Source organism: Chrysochloris asiatica, unplaced genomic scaffold (genome assembly GCF_000296735.1).
Source record: "Chrysochloris asiatica unplaced genomic scaffold, ChrAsi1.0 scaffold00203, whole genome shotgun sequence".
NCBI lineage: Eukaryota > Metazoa > Chordata > Mammalia > Afrosoricida > Chrysochloridae > Chrysochloris > Chrysochloris asiatica.
The window spans coordinates 5,115,968-5,133,827 of NW_006408721.1; the positions used below are offsets into that span (position 1 = coordinate 5,115,968).

General features: G+C 46.0%; 1 protein-coding gene across 4 annotated transcripts in view; it reads right to left on the bottom strand.

Annotated features, from left to right (window-relative positions):
* Nucleotides 1-9,941, bottom strand: part of CACNA1E (calcium channel, voltage-dependent, R type, alpha 1E subunit) — a 456,151-nt gene extending 446,210 nt beyond the window's left edge. For 2 of the 4 annotated variants that reach the window (XM_006872551.1, XM_006872552.1), the window contains exon 1: nt 9,525-9,790. In XM_006872551.1, coding sequence (XP_006872613.1) covers nt 9,525-9,790 — 266 coding nt within the window. Of the gene's footprint in view, nt 1-9,524 lie in introns of all 4 variants that reach the window. The other 2 variants (XM_006872554.1, XM_006872553.1) reach the window with 1 other exon arrangement.
* Between the last annotated feature and the right edge of the window lie 7,919 nt (nt 9,942-17,860).

Consider the following 17,860-nt stretch of genomic DNA (forward strand, 5'->3'; position numbering starts at 1 on the left):
ATAAATTTTTGTGAAAACAAGGGCTTCAAGTTGGCCCATGAGAGACATTTAGTACAGCCAGATCAAAAGTAGCACTGTGTAGAACCCTGGTTCTCAAAGTCTGGCTCCTAGACCAGCAACATCACTATCACTTAGGAACGTGTGAAAAATGCAGATGTCAGGCCCTACTTCAAACTGAGTGAATCAGAAATTCAGGGCTTAGGCCATGCAATCTGTATTTTTAATTTCAGTCTGAGAATCTGTGATGTAGACAAGACAGGGAGAATGCATTGTGCCTGGTTTCAGCATAAAGGGACTAAATGAGGAATTAGCCTTGATGCTGATGGAAATCACCTTGATCCTAAAAGGAAAAGTAGCTGACATAGAACAGTAGCAAAAGCGTTCCCAACAGCACACAGCTGGAAATTGCTAAGATGTTAAAAATCCATTTCATGCTTTTTGACTCTGACCAGCCACATGAGACAATGGGGTGGAAATTAAGAAGGACCAAAAGTTCAAAAACCTTCAAACCTACAACTAAACTGACCTAAGAAAGATGACGTTTTCTGCTCCCATAAAGATTTACATCTTTAGAAACAACAAGATCTACATCTTCAAAGCAACAACCAACAGCTAAGTTGAAGCCTGTGGAAGATGTGGGAGAATACTGATATTCAGAGCTTCATCTTTAGGTCCAAAAGTAGCCCTGTTGGCACAGTGGTTAAAGTGCTACGTGAAAGACTGGTGGTCTTTCTGCAGAAGAAAGATGTGGCAGTCTGTTTCCATAAAGATTACAACTTTAGAAACCCTTTGGGGCAGTTCTACTGTATCCTTTTGGGTCACTATAAGTTGGAATCGACTTAATAGTAGTGGGTTAGGCTGGGTTTGGCCTTTGGCCCCAGTGGCCACACAAGATTCCTGCATCTCAGCAGTGGAAATGATACCAGAGTCTGATCACCAATAATCTTCAGTTCCTAATTTGAGCATGCCATTTCTTCCTTTTCTCTCTAACCTACTACACACCATCCAGTTACATCCTTTTCATCACTCTTACAACATAGAGGAGAAAAAAAATGAAGATATGTATGCCGGAAATAAAGAAAGCCCCAGCTTGAATGACAGCTCCTGAGTGGTGATAAAACATTGGTTCATGAGCAAATGATGAATGAGCTTAGCTGCACACTCCAAGGTTGGTGTTGTTGTTAAATGCTGTTGAGTCGGTTCAAAGGTAAGGAGGCTCAAATACACCCACAAGTGCCTCAGAAGATAGGACTGGTGATCCACTTCCAAAAATCAACCCCTGAAAACCATATGGAACATAATTCCAATCTGACACACATGGGGTTGCCACAAGTCAGCAGCATCAACTTGACGGCAGGTGTTTTATCCGCTTTGGTGACACAAGTCTTTGGAAAGCTGACACATGCATCGGAGGCAGGTTTTCCAAACTCTAAAGAAATGGGGAAACCAAATGGGTGAAGCTCAGCCTCAAAATTATGCAACAGCAATTCTATGTTATCTGTTATCTCAAGTCAACCACCCACAGACACTTGGCACGGGTGCCAGGCAAGCCTTCGATCTGAAGCCTCTCATGTGGCTGGTCCACAAGAGTCCACAAGATTCCGTGACAGCTGCCTGGTTAGAAGTTACCTACCCACCTGCTTCTGTGAGGAATGCCTACTTTAATGGGGATATTTCAGGCTTTATTATAATTGTTTTTTTAATCTGCAAGAGGGCCAGGAGTAGAACTGTTTAGTCCTTCAAAATGAGAGCTTAAACCACAATGAGAAAAGAAGCTCCTGACCATTGCCCTGAAGTCACTGGGTAGGTAGTGCAAATGGTTAATGCACTGGGCTGCGAACTAAAAGTCTGGAGACATGAGTCCACCCGGAGGTGCCTTAGAAGAAAAGCCTGGCAATCTGCTTCTGAAAGGTCACCAAAACAGAAAAAAACAAAACCAAAACCAAGCCCACTGCCACAGAGTCGATCGAATCTGACTTATGGCGACCCTCTATAGAATCTTTATGGGAACACATAGCCTCATATTTCTCCTGCAGAACTTCTGGCCTACCGTTAGCAGCCCAGTGCTTACCCTACAGCGCCACCAGGGCCCCATTCCATAAGGTCATGGCCATTGAAAATCCTCCTGAGTACAGTTCTACTCTGATACACATGGGCTGGCCAGGAGTTGGAGTCAACCTATCAGCAAAGAAGTGGTGCCCACTGTTCTGCCAGGGGCTGAGGAGGCTGTCATAGGTAACTGACACTTTTTAAAGTCAGTCAGTGCAGATTCCCTTTATCTGGTACACTTCCCCTTTTTGAGGACAAACCTTCTGGCTGTTCCTTGCTTTCCAGAGAAAAGGAAACAGGGATGCCTCAGGTTTAGAGTTCACAAAGGCCAAAGATACAAGGGATGGGAATTTTAGAAAACATACTTGGGGTACACAGTAATCAAGAATTACTCTGAAGACATTTCTCTTAAACCGGCTTAACACACAAGAGACGACTAGGTTGGAGGAGCCCAAAAACTTTGTACTGTAGTTCTGTCCTTAAGCAACACTGGAGACACGACCAGCAAAGCTACATATAAGTCCTCTTAGTAGGTTAGAAAGAGAAACATTCATGAGTGAGTCCCTGACATCTCTTTACCTCTTTGAGAGGGACTGCTTCAGAAGTCACACGGTGACAGTGATGATGGGGGCTGTTATACACTAATTTCAGTGCCTCCACACAAATGATGAGATTATTCCCTGTCTGCAATCCTCTACTCCAATTCCTATGTGAAATTACATTGAAGTATGAGAAGAAATGGTTTCAGGCACCTGCTTTGGAGTTCAACGGCTCAGCATTTTATCTGCATGAGGACCCAGGAAAAAAAGAGGATTCTGTGTGACAAGTACTTGGTGACATAGCTACTAGTTAACCATGGTATTTGACAAGAGGTGGGGCTAGCTGCATACTTATGGGGCACCCAAACACACAATTTGGCGCATTCAACAGTCATTATAAAACGGCAAGAAAAAACTTGTCAAAAGAGAGTTCTCCCTTTCATCCCCCAGATAACGTTTCCCACTGCAGAAAACAGGACAGGAAAAAAAAGTTGATGTCTGAAACTGGCCCTCTGTGCAAGATTTTGCTTTTATCCACAAGGAAAACCAACAACTTTCCTTTTTCTGAAAATCCTAGGAAAAACCCACACATATAATGAATTATTCACCAAGGCCAAACCTAAAAATGAGAGAGAGAAATATAGAAAGATGAAAAAGGGCAGAGAACTGGGCAGTGAGGAAAGGGGGAAAATGTTTGGTTTCTCTGTCTCTTTCTCTCCTTGAATGGTGGCTGTGTGCCATGGCGTTGGTTCCGACTCATAGCGACCCTGCACAGGGTTTCCGAGGCTGTAAATCTTTACGAGAGCAGAACACCTCATCTTTCTCCCACAGAACAGCTAGTAGTTTGGAACTGCTGACCTTGCAGTTCGCAACCCAATTCGTAACCACTACGCTACCAGAGCTCCTTCTCTCCTTGAATAAAAGGATATTAATTACAGCTGTAGTGAGGCTCCTTTTTTCATGTCTTTGCAGTGGTCAGTGAAAAGAACTGCCTCTGACCACTGGCTGCACTGCTGGGGTTTGGGTGAGCGACAGCTTTTCAGGCCACCATGGGAGTAATGGAAGGGAGGCTGCTGATCTCCTCAGCACACACAGGGATGCACAGAATTTGCAAGAGTTCAGATAGCTTAACAAACCTCCACTCAAGTTTTATTTTAGTGAAGGCTATGAAGGTTGGGAGTCCTGGTGTGGTGCTGTAGGATAAGCACTGGACTACAAGGTCCACTTGAACTAGAAGGTCGGCAGTTCAAACCCACCAGCCAACTCTCTGAAGCCCTAGACAAAGTCACTATGAGTCAGGACCAACTCAATGACACTTAAAAACAACAACATGAAGGTTGGGTGATACCAGATTTCCTAAAAGTAGAAACTGGTGGGGGGGTCCAGTGGGGACAGATCACAACAGGATTAAAAAAAAGAAAACAAAAACCTACATCTTGTACAGCAACAGTTAAAAAGAGATAAGCAATTTATATGAAACGAATTAATTCCAGAGTCTGGATCATTCAGAAGTAGAAAAAGTCTTGTGGTTGTTTTCCTCCCCCTTCTTTAATTCACGGCATGCATGGTGTCTATTGCAAGGAAAGCAAGGCAAGGGAAGTGGGGAAATAATGACATGCAAACCAACAGACAAAACTATCACATCCAAGGTATTTTTGTCTCCATTTTCAAGTCACTGCATTGCTGTCAAACTCCTTCACTCCAACTCTAATTCCAGGCTCTATCTCAATTACAACTGGTCCCCATCAGAATTCACTGCCTGGACTCCTGGAGGAAACATTTACCCACATGCACCTCCCTCCAAGGGCAAAGCTCATAGTCCTGGGAGCCTCAGAAAAGGAATGAAGCCCTTGATCCTACAACCCAAGCAGCAATTACAGTTGCTATTTCCACAGTCTGCATCAGTGCCCAGGTACACAAAAGACGTGAAACCTTTCTGCATTATCTGATCCTAGGATACAGTCACAGACTGCATCCTTATTAGTAGGCACCCTCTGTCCTATCAAGGAATTGTGAGTCATGATTCATTTACAGTTACGTAAAATCTCAAATTCTTGCCAGGGCTTCAGTTGCTATCTTGCAACATGTTGCGTATTTGCAGACAACCGAAACAGAAGAGTATGTGCCAAAATGGGAGCTTTGGGGACCAGAACTTTCAGTAATTCTGACCAAAGTTCTCCAAAATAAGTTGATAGTTGACAACAGAAATTTCGACATAATAAAGCACATAACCTCTAACCCTTCATCAGAGTGCTGCGGAGAAGAAAAGAGACTACAAGGAAATTTTCTGTAACTAGAAATCATTGATGAATATCCACAGGTTCATTATGATGAGCTTCATCATCTCAGTGGCTACAAATATGTTTGCTCTGTGTACTATAAACCATGCTCATTTCTATATGAAACTTGTTTCCCTGCTAAGATGACCCATACCAAATGGGTAGGGGAAATCTCATAGTGCCCATCTATGTATGGCACAAAGTTTCCACGTCAGACATAGCAGCTCTTCCCTTTATCCTCAGGACCTGGGGAAGTTCACACAAGTGTGTGGCAACTCACAAAACATGATAAAGAGCCTGCATGCCCACAGGGTAGCTGGCCCTGGGCACTAACTAGTTGGAGCAGGTAAGCCTGTGGCACAGTGAACAGGGGACAGTATTCAGAACCTACAAGTGCCTTAGAAGAAGAGGATACATCAGTTGCATCTATTAGATAAGCAAGAAAAAGAGAAATCATATCAGATATACTATCGCATTTTAAATCAGATTAGCATTTCAAAAAGGTTATGATAGCCACGCTGAAGACAGTGCCATATGAAAATAAAAATATCTCCCTATGCAGATGTAGCTCCCCAGAGAAAAGAAAATGCAGAGTGGGCTGCTGACTTGCCACTATTTTCATACTAAATTTGGATTCTCTTAGGCATTTCCACTCTTCAGAATTAAATGCACTGGACTGCAAGGTTGATTTGAACCGCAAGGTCAGCAGTTCAAGCTCAACAGCCCCTCCTGGGAAACCCTATACAGGGTCACTATGAGTTGGAACCAACTCGATGACTTAACAACAACAGTTAACAACTGGATAAGGTTATACTCTCCCAATTCAGAGGATCTCAAGAACATGAAGTAAATCACTGCTTTTATTTAACTGATTCAGGCCAATCTGATATAAGACCAGTGATATGCAGTAAACTGAGAGACCATTAACACAGTGCATAAATTTTTATCTTCATAGTCCTACACTGACATTCTGCAGTCAATTCAAGAGATGTCTAAGTCTCAAAAGGCATGTTGTTGTTGTTAAGTGCCATTGAGTCAGTTCTGACCCATAGCGACCCTGTATAGAGTTTCCAAGGAGTGGCCGGTGGGCTTGAATCACCAACCTTGTAGTTCAAATGGCTTTGCAGTCTGACACATTAAAACACAGCGCCAAACCATGCTGTTGCATATGTATCGTGTCAGGACCTATGATGGCATTGACATGTTTTCAGCACAACCTTCCTTTTTTGATAATCATTGTTGTTGTTAAGTGTCATCAAGTCAGTTCCGACTCATAGCAACCCTGTCTAGGGTTTCCAAGGAGCAGCTGGTGAATTTGAACCACCAACCTTGTTCAAACCAACCTTGTGGTCCAGTGCTTTATCCTACAGCACCACACCAGGGCTCCTTTTGAAAATTAGACCCTCACAAAGAGCAGGAATTCTTAAGAAGTACTGCTCAAACTTTAATATGCATACCTATCACCTGGAGATCTTGTGAAAATGCAGGTTAAGACAGCAGGTTTGAAGTGATATCTGGGATTCTGTAATTTTAGCAAACTTCCAGGTAATGTAGAGGACGCCGTTTGCTCTCTTTGAGAGCCAAGTATCTAGATGGTGTCACCTTGAAATAAAATTCCTCCCTTCAGGCATGTTGAAAATTCTGAATTATTAACAATTATAACAATTTATGTTGTTATTAATAATAATACCAAGTATGTATTGAGTAATTGGAGTTCTGCTGTTGTGCTGCAAGATAAACTCTGGACTGCTAACCAAAAGGCCAGCAGTTCAAACCCACCAGCCACTCCTTGCTTCAAGTATACAGACAGGGTCTTTATGAGTTAGAACTGACTAAACAGCACTGAACAACCACTGAGTAACCTGTCATTGTTCTAGACATTTCACATATATTCACTCATTTAATTCTCCAAGTAATTTATTAATATCATCCTCATTTTATAGATCAAAAGAGTAAGTCACAAAGCACACACTCTTAAGATCACAGAGTTTACAGGTGAAGGAACTGGGATTGAATCCAAACAGACTAAGCTACAAAGTTTAATTGATAACCACCACTCACACTGATTCCCCAAAAGAAAAAACAGAAAAAAGGCTAACTATTTTGTTAATCTGGGAGTTTCGAAAGAAAGGGAAGGTAAGACAGGAGCTTTGATACGCTATTATGGAGACGAAGTGTTTCCACTTGGCCACAAACAGGGGAAATATATTTGTCAATTACACTGTAAAGACCGGAAGAAAAAACAAACACATTGCATTTTACATTTTCCAACGAGCTCCTCTCAACACCTTAGCAGATGTTCTCTGAACATTTTTACAACAGCAGCCTACATGCTGTAGAAACACCGCTAACTTCTATCTGGGATTTTAAAAAAAACAACACACACACAAAAAAACTATTGGGACAGAGTTCACAGCCAAAGCATTGAGCATGAAGCTGAAATCAATTCCTGGACTCTCCTTGGTCCATTTTGGCCAAGGAAAGAAGAGTTAAGAACCATAATTGCACCTTGCACTCGCAACGCCTTGTGGAAAGGCGGAGTCTTTGCAGCGGAAGAGAAAACGTGAAGCGAAACCACCGCGTGGTGTGGCAAACGAGTTCACTGCCCAGCCCTGACGACCGGGCCCAACCGCGGAAGTGCAGAGGTGCTGAAGCCCGGGTAGTCCAGGGCCGCCCTTCGAGTTTTCATAGCGCTGTCCAAGGTACCACCAATGATTTTTGACTCACTTTGCCACCCGCGGGGTGGATGGGCCCCTTTGTCTACCACGAGGAAACAGGAAGGCGCCTGTCTGAGTAAACACGCCCCTGAGAGAGGCACAACAAGGCAGCATTTGGTAGGTGGGAAATTTTGTATAATTGCAGGAGCCGAAAAGCCTCCCACCCCCACCCCCACCCCCACCCCCGTAGCGGAAACCAGTAGAGATCTGCTTAGAGGAATGTTTGCTGCTGCAGCATGGAACACAATGAGGTCTTTCCGCTTTATGCAGTGAATCGGCAGAGGTGACTGCAGGGTCTGGACCCCTCCCTTCCAATAAGCCCCCACCTTAGACATGTTCAACTCAGGCACTGTTTGGCCTGGGAATCACTGTGGAGGCGGGGGAAAGCGCAGGAAGGAGGAGACATAGAGAAACCCAGCCAGGGGTGGTTGTGGGAGGATGCGAACAGCAGCAGGAAGAATATCTGCTTAGAGATGCTCCTTCGTTTCTAATGAGGGGTACTGCCTAGAAGCACCACGCAACAGCCAATCACAGTGCTGCTGAAGCAAGGAACTAGGGAAGAAGGAGGGGAAGGTGGGGGAGGGATATAGGGAGATGCCCAGACCCTGGGGAAAGCAAGCCTTGTGCCTGGCTGATACTAGAGACCCAATGCCACTCCAGCTGTCTCACCACTGCACACCTGGAGAGTGGAAACAGGAAGGAGGGAAGACAGGGAAGAAGGGGAGGGGCCTCTTTTGCAGGTGCATTCTCAAGAAAGCTCCTTCCACATCAAAGTTCATGTCTCCAAGCTTACTCCCATATGTAATACCACACCACCATCACACCACTGGCTTGCCTACTAATCCCTCTCCCCAGTCCACTGCCCCAACTCCTGAAGGCCAAATTCTTAGGGAAGAGTGAGGCAGTGAGATGCCCAGTCAGCAGTCTGCATTTGGTGCACTTGATTAAACCTGCAAAGAAGCTTCTTCGTTCCTGTTTACCCTGACACCAACACAATTGCAGATGCCCACACGAACTCTTTGTGAGAGCAGTTCTTTTGGAGCTAAGGCAAGACAGATTGTTTGCACACCTCTGGCTGATGAATTCATGCCAGCACATCCACCTGGGTTGTTCTGGGTGCTGGGAGGACACCAGCTGGGTAAAGCATGGAGGGAAAGAAGACCATGGACAGAAAGGGGGACCCCCCCCCCCCGCCTCCCTGAGGAAGCGGCTCTTCTTTGGGTGAGAAAAGAACTTCAGGTCTGAGCTGCTTGGGTTTATGGCATTAGGGATCGCCTGCTCTGACAGATAGTTTACTCACTCACTCCACTCTCAGTGGAACTTAAACTAAGTGCCCAAAGTTAGCTGGATGCCCAGCCAAAAGCCTGTTTCATTTCTTCATTTGTTTGTTTGTATAAAAACAGGGTTTGGGCCCAGAGCTCTTGGAACTTCTAAACTCATCCATTCCTTCACAGAACCTTGAATTCCCTACAGGAAAGCAGTGCAGGTGTCTCCCCAGCTGGTGGGAATGGGAATGAAGGGGGTGGCTTGAAGGGAGGGAAACAACAGGGAGGTGGTTATGAAAGAAAGCCCTGAGAAAAGGGGCAACCCAATCTATCTAGGTAGAATGCAGCACGTGAAGGGGCCTGGGAAGCAGACAAAGCCCAACTCAGAAGGGGGCAGACACAGAAGCACCATATACCCCGGGGTACTAGAGACTTCCACATAGGAAAAAATCAAAAATAAAAAAAGTCTTACCTTGAAAGCCACTAGTGCCCAAACCGGTCTCTACTTCACCAAGATCACCCCTTAGATGTACGAAAGTAAAGAGAGCACTTCAGAAAGGGGACAAATTGACAGCAAGAAAGGGTGAGGGATAAATGTCATGCTAGACGCCCCCCCTCCCCACTCTTAGAAATGCAAAGGGGGAGAGGGGAGTTATGGTGGGCAAGAAAGGATATGGCCAATCGATGAGCTTCTTGGCGTATTTCCTGACAATGTTATCTTCTCCGAAGATGAAGAGGGATCTGTTGACGGTGAAACAGTTCTGCCGGACGGGAATGGGGTTGTACAAAGCCATAGTCCGCGCCCTCTGCGCTTTCGACTGCTTGTAGGCGGCCGCTGGGCCCGAGGCTGGCACTGGGGTTCCTTGCCGGTTCCTGCTCTGGTCCGAGTCTCCATCGCCCGACCCAGGCCTGCCGACCACCGCCTCCCCGAAGCGAGCCATCCTGAAGTTCAAACAGACAGAAGACACACAAAGGTGATCGTGGCCGAACACCCCGCACACAGCAACAAGCAGAAAGATACTCAGAGCTGCATCCAGTTGGGCACACGGGGACCACCTCCCTGGAGCCCGGCGAGCTCTTCGAAGAGGCGGCAACAGCAGCCCCACCGCTCTGAACTGTTGAATCTATACACAACCTCTGCGAAGCTCCATTCCTCAGAAAGGGAGAAAAAATGGGATTGAGGGGGGAGGGTTTGAGGTGCTCAGTTCTGGAAGCAAAAAAATTTTTTCTCAGAATGCCAGTGTGTAGTGGCGTTCAGGGACTGAAGAGAAGAGGGGTGGAGTAGACTGCACCTCAAACATAGCTCCTCTTCTGGCAGACGCACCGCCTAGTTCAGGAAAAGAGGCTGGCACCAGCCCGCTAGGTAACAGTTTGGTGATTTATTGGTTGGGAAAGAGGATGGTAGGAGGGGGGAGGGGGGACAAAAGGATTAAAAATAAAATAAGATGAGGAAGGGGTTAAGGTAACATGCTTTATAACGCCAATCTCTGAAAGCTCATCTAAGATTCCACAGCCAACACTTGGGTCTTTAAATCTGCCAGCACAGACGCATCCAAAGGTTGGAGAGAGGGAGAGGGGATAGCGATATTGAGGTTCCTATGTAAACCGCAAGGCCCAAAGTGTCAAAATAAGAAGTCGATCCAAAGAAAGGGGCAAATGACTTAAAAGCTCCTCCGATTGGGATAGAGGTTAGCAGCATTCAGAGTGCAGAGAAGCCCGATTGCCAGCATCCGCCCGGAGCGCTCGCCACCGCCGCCGCCTCCCCGGTCAGCATGCAACTGCAATCCGCGGCTGCGCCGGGTGAGGGCGGGAGCAGGAGCGAGCGGGAGGACAGAAGCTTTAGGCGAGGGAGGAACAGGTTGCAGTCCAGCTTAGCAGTAGCCTGACACGGGAGTTGCCCGAGGACTGAAGTTCCTCACTAACGACTAGGTGTTCTTCTTCTACCTTAACTGCCCCTCGAGAGCAGATGAAGATGGGAAAGGCTAGTGGGCGGAGGGAGAATGAGCAGGGAGCAGAAGCGCCGAGAGGCGCGCACTGGAGCTCCAGGAGAGGCGGGGGAGGGGCCAGCGAGCCGTGGGAGAGGGAGGGGATGAAGCCGTAAAGACCCCTAGCTAGAGCTTGCCGGGATGTAATGCTGGTTTAGCTTATTTACTTTTTAGCCAAAGAGTAGCCACCTCCGCAAAGACGCAGTAAAGAGTCTCCTTTCCACAAGTAACGCCGAGAAGAGAGAGGCGGGCGCAGCTTGCTGCGCGGCTGAGTCTCCGCAAGAGAGCGGGGATCGGGCCGGGGGCGCACGCGCACGCACGCTCGCTCGCGCGCCTGTCATACCCGAGGGTAGAACCCGCTGGTGTTATGCCAGGTTCGGAGCCGACCGTGTGTCACCCTGGCGGGGAGTTGAGGCCTTTGAGCCCAGCGCTCTGCGCACAAGGGCCCGGCCGCCACTCCTCCGCACTTCCCAAGCTCCACAGACGTTGCCAAGGAATTTTTGCAGAGAAGGCACCTCTCCTCTCCCCAACTAGCAGCCTGAAGATGGTAGAGAAGGCTAGAGCCCACGGGGGCTACGCATGTTGAGGCTAGTGCTTCTGCCTTCCCTCTGCAAACTGGGGCCATATAGGTTAGGCTCCTAGGTTCAACTCTAAGGAGAACCCTGCGCCCCTTGTCTGAAAGAGTGGTTCAGATACTTAAGGCCCCTAAAGTGTGAATTCTGGGCTGAAACGACCCTTCCCAAAATGATAACAATCAGATCCTCCCACCCCTATCTTGACTTCTTCAAACCCACCCTAATAATTGGGGGGGGGGGAGCAAAACTAATATCTAAGTTGCACAGGTAGAAAAGGTGGACTTCAGAGAAAGAGCCCCGGTGTTTAGCAACCAATCCCTTCCCTGCAGGGTACCTAGAAGTGACTTAAACTCAAAACTGGAATCAGTTGTTCCTGTCCATGTCCACACAACGTGGTAGAGCTTCCTCTACCTTTTTCTGCTTTTTCCTCAATTCCTGTACAAATCCTCTCTAGGTAAGCAATAGAAGGGAGGGTAGGGGGACCCTCAAGAAGGAAACTAGCCAGAGCCCAAAGGTGGAAATCATGGCAGAGTGTGTCTGTGTGTGAAAGACAGTTTCTGTGAGAAGTGAGGTGACGTCTGAGTGAGAGGCGTGTGTGTTCCTACATGTACGTGTCTGTGTGTGGGCAAGTCCATGTGAGCATTGACACGTGTATTGTGTGTGTGTGTGAGAGAGAGAGAGAGAAGAAAAATTATCTGGGCACTGGAAATCCAAAGGCTTGGTCTCAACATGTCCACCTCCAGAAAGCACTGCTCTCCTTGGGGACAGTGTGCTGACTTCCTTCAGGCAAAGTTACTATTCCAAGTAAGAGGTGTGTCCACTCTAATTGGTTCTTTTTGAGTTCACATTACTACCTTACTCTATCCGTTTTGTCCACTTTGGTCAGAAGATCCTCTTATTACCTAGTCAGAAGTGAAACGGAAGTCCCATGGGCTGGCTAGCCACTTTAGAACCAGTAGCATGTACCTGTGTCCATAGCCCTGTAAACTGCATAGGATCAGAAAGGACTTTCAGAATTATCAAGTTCCTGTGCCTGTTTTCAGGCAGGACCATAATCCACAGCAGAAAACCCATTCAAATCATTCAACAAATATGCTTGAGCACCTTCCATGTGCCAAGCACTGTTTTAGGTCCTGAGGATAAAAGTGACCAGAGTAGATGACAAAAATAGCCTACCCTCTTGTAAAATTGGATTCTATAACCTCACTTGCTAGAATGCTTCATGGACACCCTCACACTCTCGCTGCAGCTTCACGCCCTTCGTGATTTGCTTAACAGAATGGAGGGTGGCCAGTCACCAGTATCCTTGTGTCTAGTGCCTTTTAACACCCAGGCTAAGTTGGATTCAGTAGACTTTTATGTCCCAGAAGTGGCTCTTGGAAAATCAGGGATCCCTGACTTGTCTCCTGGAAACATCACCCACTCAGCAGAGATCCATTATGAATGCCCTGTCCTCTCTCTGCGATGCCCTGTGTTTTCTGTGGCTGCTGTAATTCTTTAGAGAACTAGATTATTTGGAAAGGTTATTATACATAGAGATGTGACAGTCAGCTGGCGTCAGAGCCTGCCTTCTTGCCTTCTGAAGAGACAGGGATCACAAACACATAAATTGGGAATGATGTAGACTACATTGGGGGGGGGGCGGGGCGGTGATCACCTATGTATGGGAGTCACAAGCTGAGAATTCTTGGTGGGTCCAGCCAAAGGACAGAGGTAATCATGGTGGTGTTATGTTGTTGCTGTTGTTGTCAGGTGCCATCGAGTCAGAACCGACTCATAGCGACCCCATGCACAGCAGAACGAAACAATGTCCAATCCTGGGGCAACTTCACTACCGACTTGGCCTAAGGGCAGAAATGTTGGAAAGAAGACACTTTCTTATATTCCACCCCTTGCTTTGAGACCTTTGAGATCTATAATTTCTATATCGGTTTCATGTTCTCTATACCCATCAGTTTCGAGGCCCCTGAGAGGGCTGCAAGTTTAAAGGTTGAATATTTTATATATGTTTGAATTTTTCATAAGTTTTCCATTTAGAGAGACTCCACAGCTGATCCTCACCCTAAGCTTCTAGGGTCAGCCTGGTGGCACATATAGCATGATCCTGATTTGGCAGACAAAGCCACAGTTTCAGAAATATAGACTAGTTTGCTCATATCTGAGACAAGGCAAAGAGCTTAGACTTGTAGCAGATTTGCTGTCTTCCAATTTATGACTCTTTCTAATATCCATGCAGCCCTTTGGAGCAGTAATAGTGAAATTCCAAATTATTCACGGCCAAAAGAAGAAATGATACATTCACTATAAGCCTGTAGAAATGCTTTGCTCATCGTACTACAATTGAATTTCATCATTGGTCAAATGCTCCAGAGACTATGTTGGGAAAGCAGCAACCAGGAAATATATCTTTCAACTGTCCTTGAGATTCAAGGGAATTTTTAGGGAAAGTCAGTCATTACCCTAATGCTTTTCATAAAGGGAATTTGGTGAACATCCTTATTCCAATGTTCCTAATTCAACTGTTCTCTAAGAACTCACAAATGAACATGTGAAAAATCTGCAACTGATCACAACTGATTGAGAACCAGCTTGAAGACCATCCTACAATCCCTTTCCAGCCTAAGAGGAACATGGAGTATGGCTGGTCGAGTAGCTGTAGTTTCCTGTTGTCAGAGCACCATCTACTGGTCGCTTGCTACATCATGGTGAGCCCAGGTACTTTTCAGCCTTAAAACTTAAGTACTCAAAAAGAAGTGACCTTTTGCCATCAGCCTTCTACTCCCCAGTGGGACTTTGTTGAGATCTAAGCCCCAAATGCCACCACAATACAACCAGTCTGTGTCACCACACCTGAACAGTGTACCCCCACACACTGGGCACAAGTATGAAACAGAAGTTAAGATAAGGCAACCAGGTCCCTACGTTTTTCTGAGACTTTTCTAGGCTGTTAATCCTACACAGACAGTTACACTTCAAAGCTTTCCGCCCATAGTCTCTCAACTATCCAAGGTGTGGAATGGACAGGCAGATCTCTCCATTCTGCTGTATAAAAGAAAGGGAACAAAGTGGCCACAATCTCTCCAAACCAGGCAGGCCATGGGAATCTGTACTGAGACAGACAGATGTGAGTGGCAAGGTGGGAGAAACACTTAGCCTATTCCCTGCATGCAGGGAGCTCTTCCCACATCTGTCAGGCTGTGGGCCATCTTCATATGAGATTTTAGCCCATCACTGAGAAGTCGGCATTTTTTGTGCCTCATCCAAAAGGCCTGAGCACTTCTTACCAGCTCTGCTCCCTCATCTCTTCTTTCCCTACTAGTTAGACTTCAGATAGTTCATGCTTACGCTATCACAGCCCCTTTCCAGACTGTCTTTCCCCTGTTGAATTTTTCCAAGTAATAGACTCTTAATGCAAATAAGGAACATAATGCAGAGAGGATTTGGGAGTGGGTTCTGAAGAAAAAAGTTGGCAGGAGACCATGTGCAAATGCATAGCAGAGCAGAGAAGCCCTGGTAATGCAGATGTCCCAGAAGTCTGCTGGCTTCCACAATACCTGGCAGCCTTTACTTAGAGCGAACATATAACTTCACATCCCATGTAATGTCCAAACCTAGGGCCAGCATCTCTCAAGCATAGGTCTAAGAAACCCCAGAGTCCCACCATCGTATCAGACTCAAATCTTGCAAAAAAAAAAAATTTTTTTAACCATTCATTTCCAACTGTGTTAATGTTATCTCATCTTTGCTATAGGACTGTATGGCTCCAAGGGGTCAGGGACTTGTACAGGGACATAGAGTTAAGACATAGTAGAACCAGATCTCCTGATGTTAAGGCCAGAATTCTTGACAACGCGTGGCTACTACCAACATAATGGATATCAAAATAATGTTTTCTTTGTTACAGAGTCAGGTCTTGGGAATAGCCCTAGGGGACCTGGAGACATTTAAATGTGTAAGAATGTCTACCTCACAGAGTTGCTGTGAGAATTAAATTAATTTGTGTGCAGGCATATAATAAGTATGGGTTAGCATTGGACTCCGAACCTCAAAGTCAGCAGTCCAAACCCTCAGAAATCCTATTGCTATGAGTTGCTATGAGTCGGAACTGACTTGACGGCACTTAACAACAACAACAATACATAATGTTTGCTAAAGACATTTTCAAGTACTGGTGTGGCAATGTAGGTTAATGTGCCGGGCTGAAAAGTCGGTTTGAACTACAAAATCGGCGGTTCAAGCTCACCAGCTGCTCCTCAGAAACCCTATACAGGGTCAGAACTGATTCAATAGCACTTAACAACAACAAAGACATTTTTAACTATGAAGTCCTTAGATGGCACAGTTAATGTCTTCTGCTACTAACTAAAAAGTTCAAAATTTATGTCCTTCCAGAGGTACCTCAGAAGAAGGGCTCAGAAATCAACTTCCAAAAACTCCCCATTGGAAGTCCTGTGGAGCACAGTTTTACTCTGACATACATGGTCTCCATGAGTTCGAACCGACTTGATGGTATCTGGGTTTGAAGGTAGCTTTGATCGTGGTGCCATACAGCAAACACCACCCAGTTGCTTTCTGTTTCTGAAATCATACCTCAGAGGTACAGCCCTAGATGGCTGTGATGTGGAGGGAAGGGATGGAGGGAAGAGCAGGGAGATATAATTTCTTGAGACTTAGTCAAAAAGAGGAATGGGGTAAAAACGAAAGGAAGGAAAAATTTTAGAGACCTGTGTCTGAGGATCCCAAAGACTGGGATACCTGAGAAAGCTGTATTTGTAATTTATTCATGAATTCATAAACGCATTTAACAAATATTCTTTAAGCTGTTCCGACATGCCAGGCATTCTTCTTAGAGATTCTGGGGCTCAGAGATTAATTAGACACAGTCACAGCATCTAAGAGGTTACAGTTGGGAAAAGGTTGGGAAAACATATCCAAGAAGGGCTCTAAGAAAGACAGTGAGGGGAGGCATTGCCTCTAGCTGAAGGCAGACCAAAGAGGGAAGTATTAGTGAGGGTCCTAGAAAGAGACAACATTGGAGCTGAGCCTCGGAGAATGGGTAGACCTTCATATGTTCATCCTTTTACAACTCAGTAGGTGAGGGTCATTTGCTGCTTTGTACCACAAAACCATTCTTTGCATGGGCAGTCTGTTATACAACTTCATCCATAGTTTCCCTATACAACTTTGCTCTGCAGTCCCCCTAAACAATCTCCTGGAATCTAAAGCTCAAGCTGCCCATCCTGCATGCATCCCGGTTCAAGACCCCGGGTGTTGCTTTAGAGGCCACCTTCCCAGGAGCCTGGGCAGGTAGCCTGTTTCTGCAGATCCCTTCCAAAGGAACTGCCACAGCAGCTCTGAGACAGGGCAATCCACAGAAGACCCTGTATTCTATCCCTTTATTAAGTTGTACATACCCCTCACTAGAGAAATGCAGATTTGGCCTTCTTTATGTGAGAATGCATATATCAGACCCTCTCCTGAGGGCAGTTTGGAAAAAGCCTGACAGTTTCTGATAGCCCGAGGAGAATGGCTTCCTGGAACCCACCAAATTTGCCATCTTTCCTGTGTGCTTGGGGTCTGCCAGGCTTTGGAGGATGGAAAAGTGTGGAGCATGTGTGCCTGGGATTGGAGGGCACAAAAGATGAGTGGGTTTGAGTGATTAGTCAGTTGCCGTTTTTATTTTCTTTCAGTGTATCTAGCACCACACAGATTCTAGTATCAACTTACTTATTTAACTCCTTAATCCTTCTTTTCCATAAAATGAGGGCACTCTTCAGTCTGGACAAAAACCAAATATGTATAACCTGATTGTTGGTTTAGGGGTATTCAAAAGTTTATCCCAAGATGGGAGAGGATCCCTGTCTCATCACTGTCTCATCTTCCATCCTGACGACTCCGGTCTTTCTGTCTATCCTGCCAAAGCAGAGTGCAACATACTGGTTCTCCCAGAGCGTGACTCCCTCGGATCACGGTGAGCAGAGAACGCATCGGATCTCAGGTTTGAGAACAATTGATGGAAGCATGCCCACCCATCCATCCACCCCCTTGGCCCTTTGACTCAGAAAACAAAACACAGCCTACACATTGCAAAGCTTGCTCAGCCTGGGGTGGGCTCAGGCTGACATTCATTCAGCAAACAAAATGAGTACCTCCTTTCACATGGCAAGCATTGTGTCAGATGCTGGGCAAAGGTGGCAATGCCTAAGAGGGGAAGGTGTCCAGGTTGCATTCTGAACTTGCTTGGCTTGGACCACACTCCTCATTTCATTCTTGAAGATAATATACCAGTAAGAGGAAAAGCAGCTCACGGCTGATACAGAACAAAAGAACCATGAAGACCTAGAGAAGAAAGCTAGAGCCTGTTACACCCATCAGTCTTGCCTCTTCCAGGGCCCTTTGAGTTGGAATCATCAACAGATTAAGTCATCACTTGTCCATCACCACACCCTCT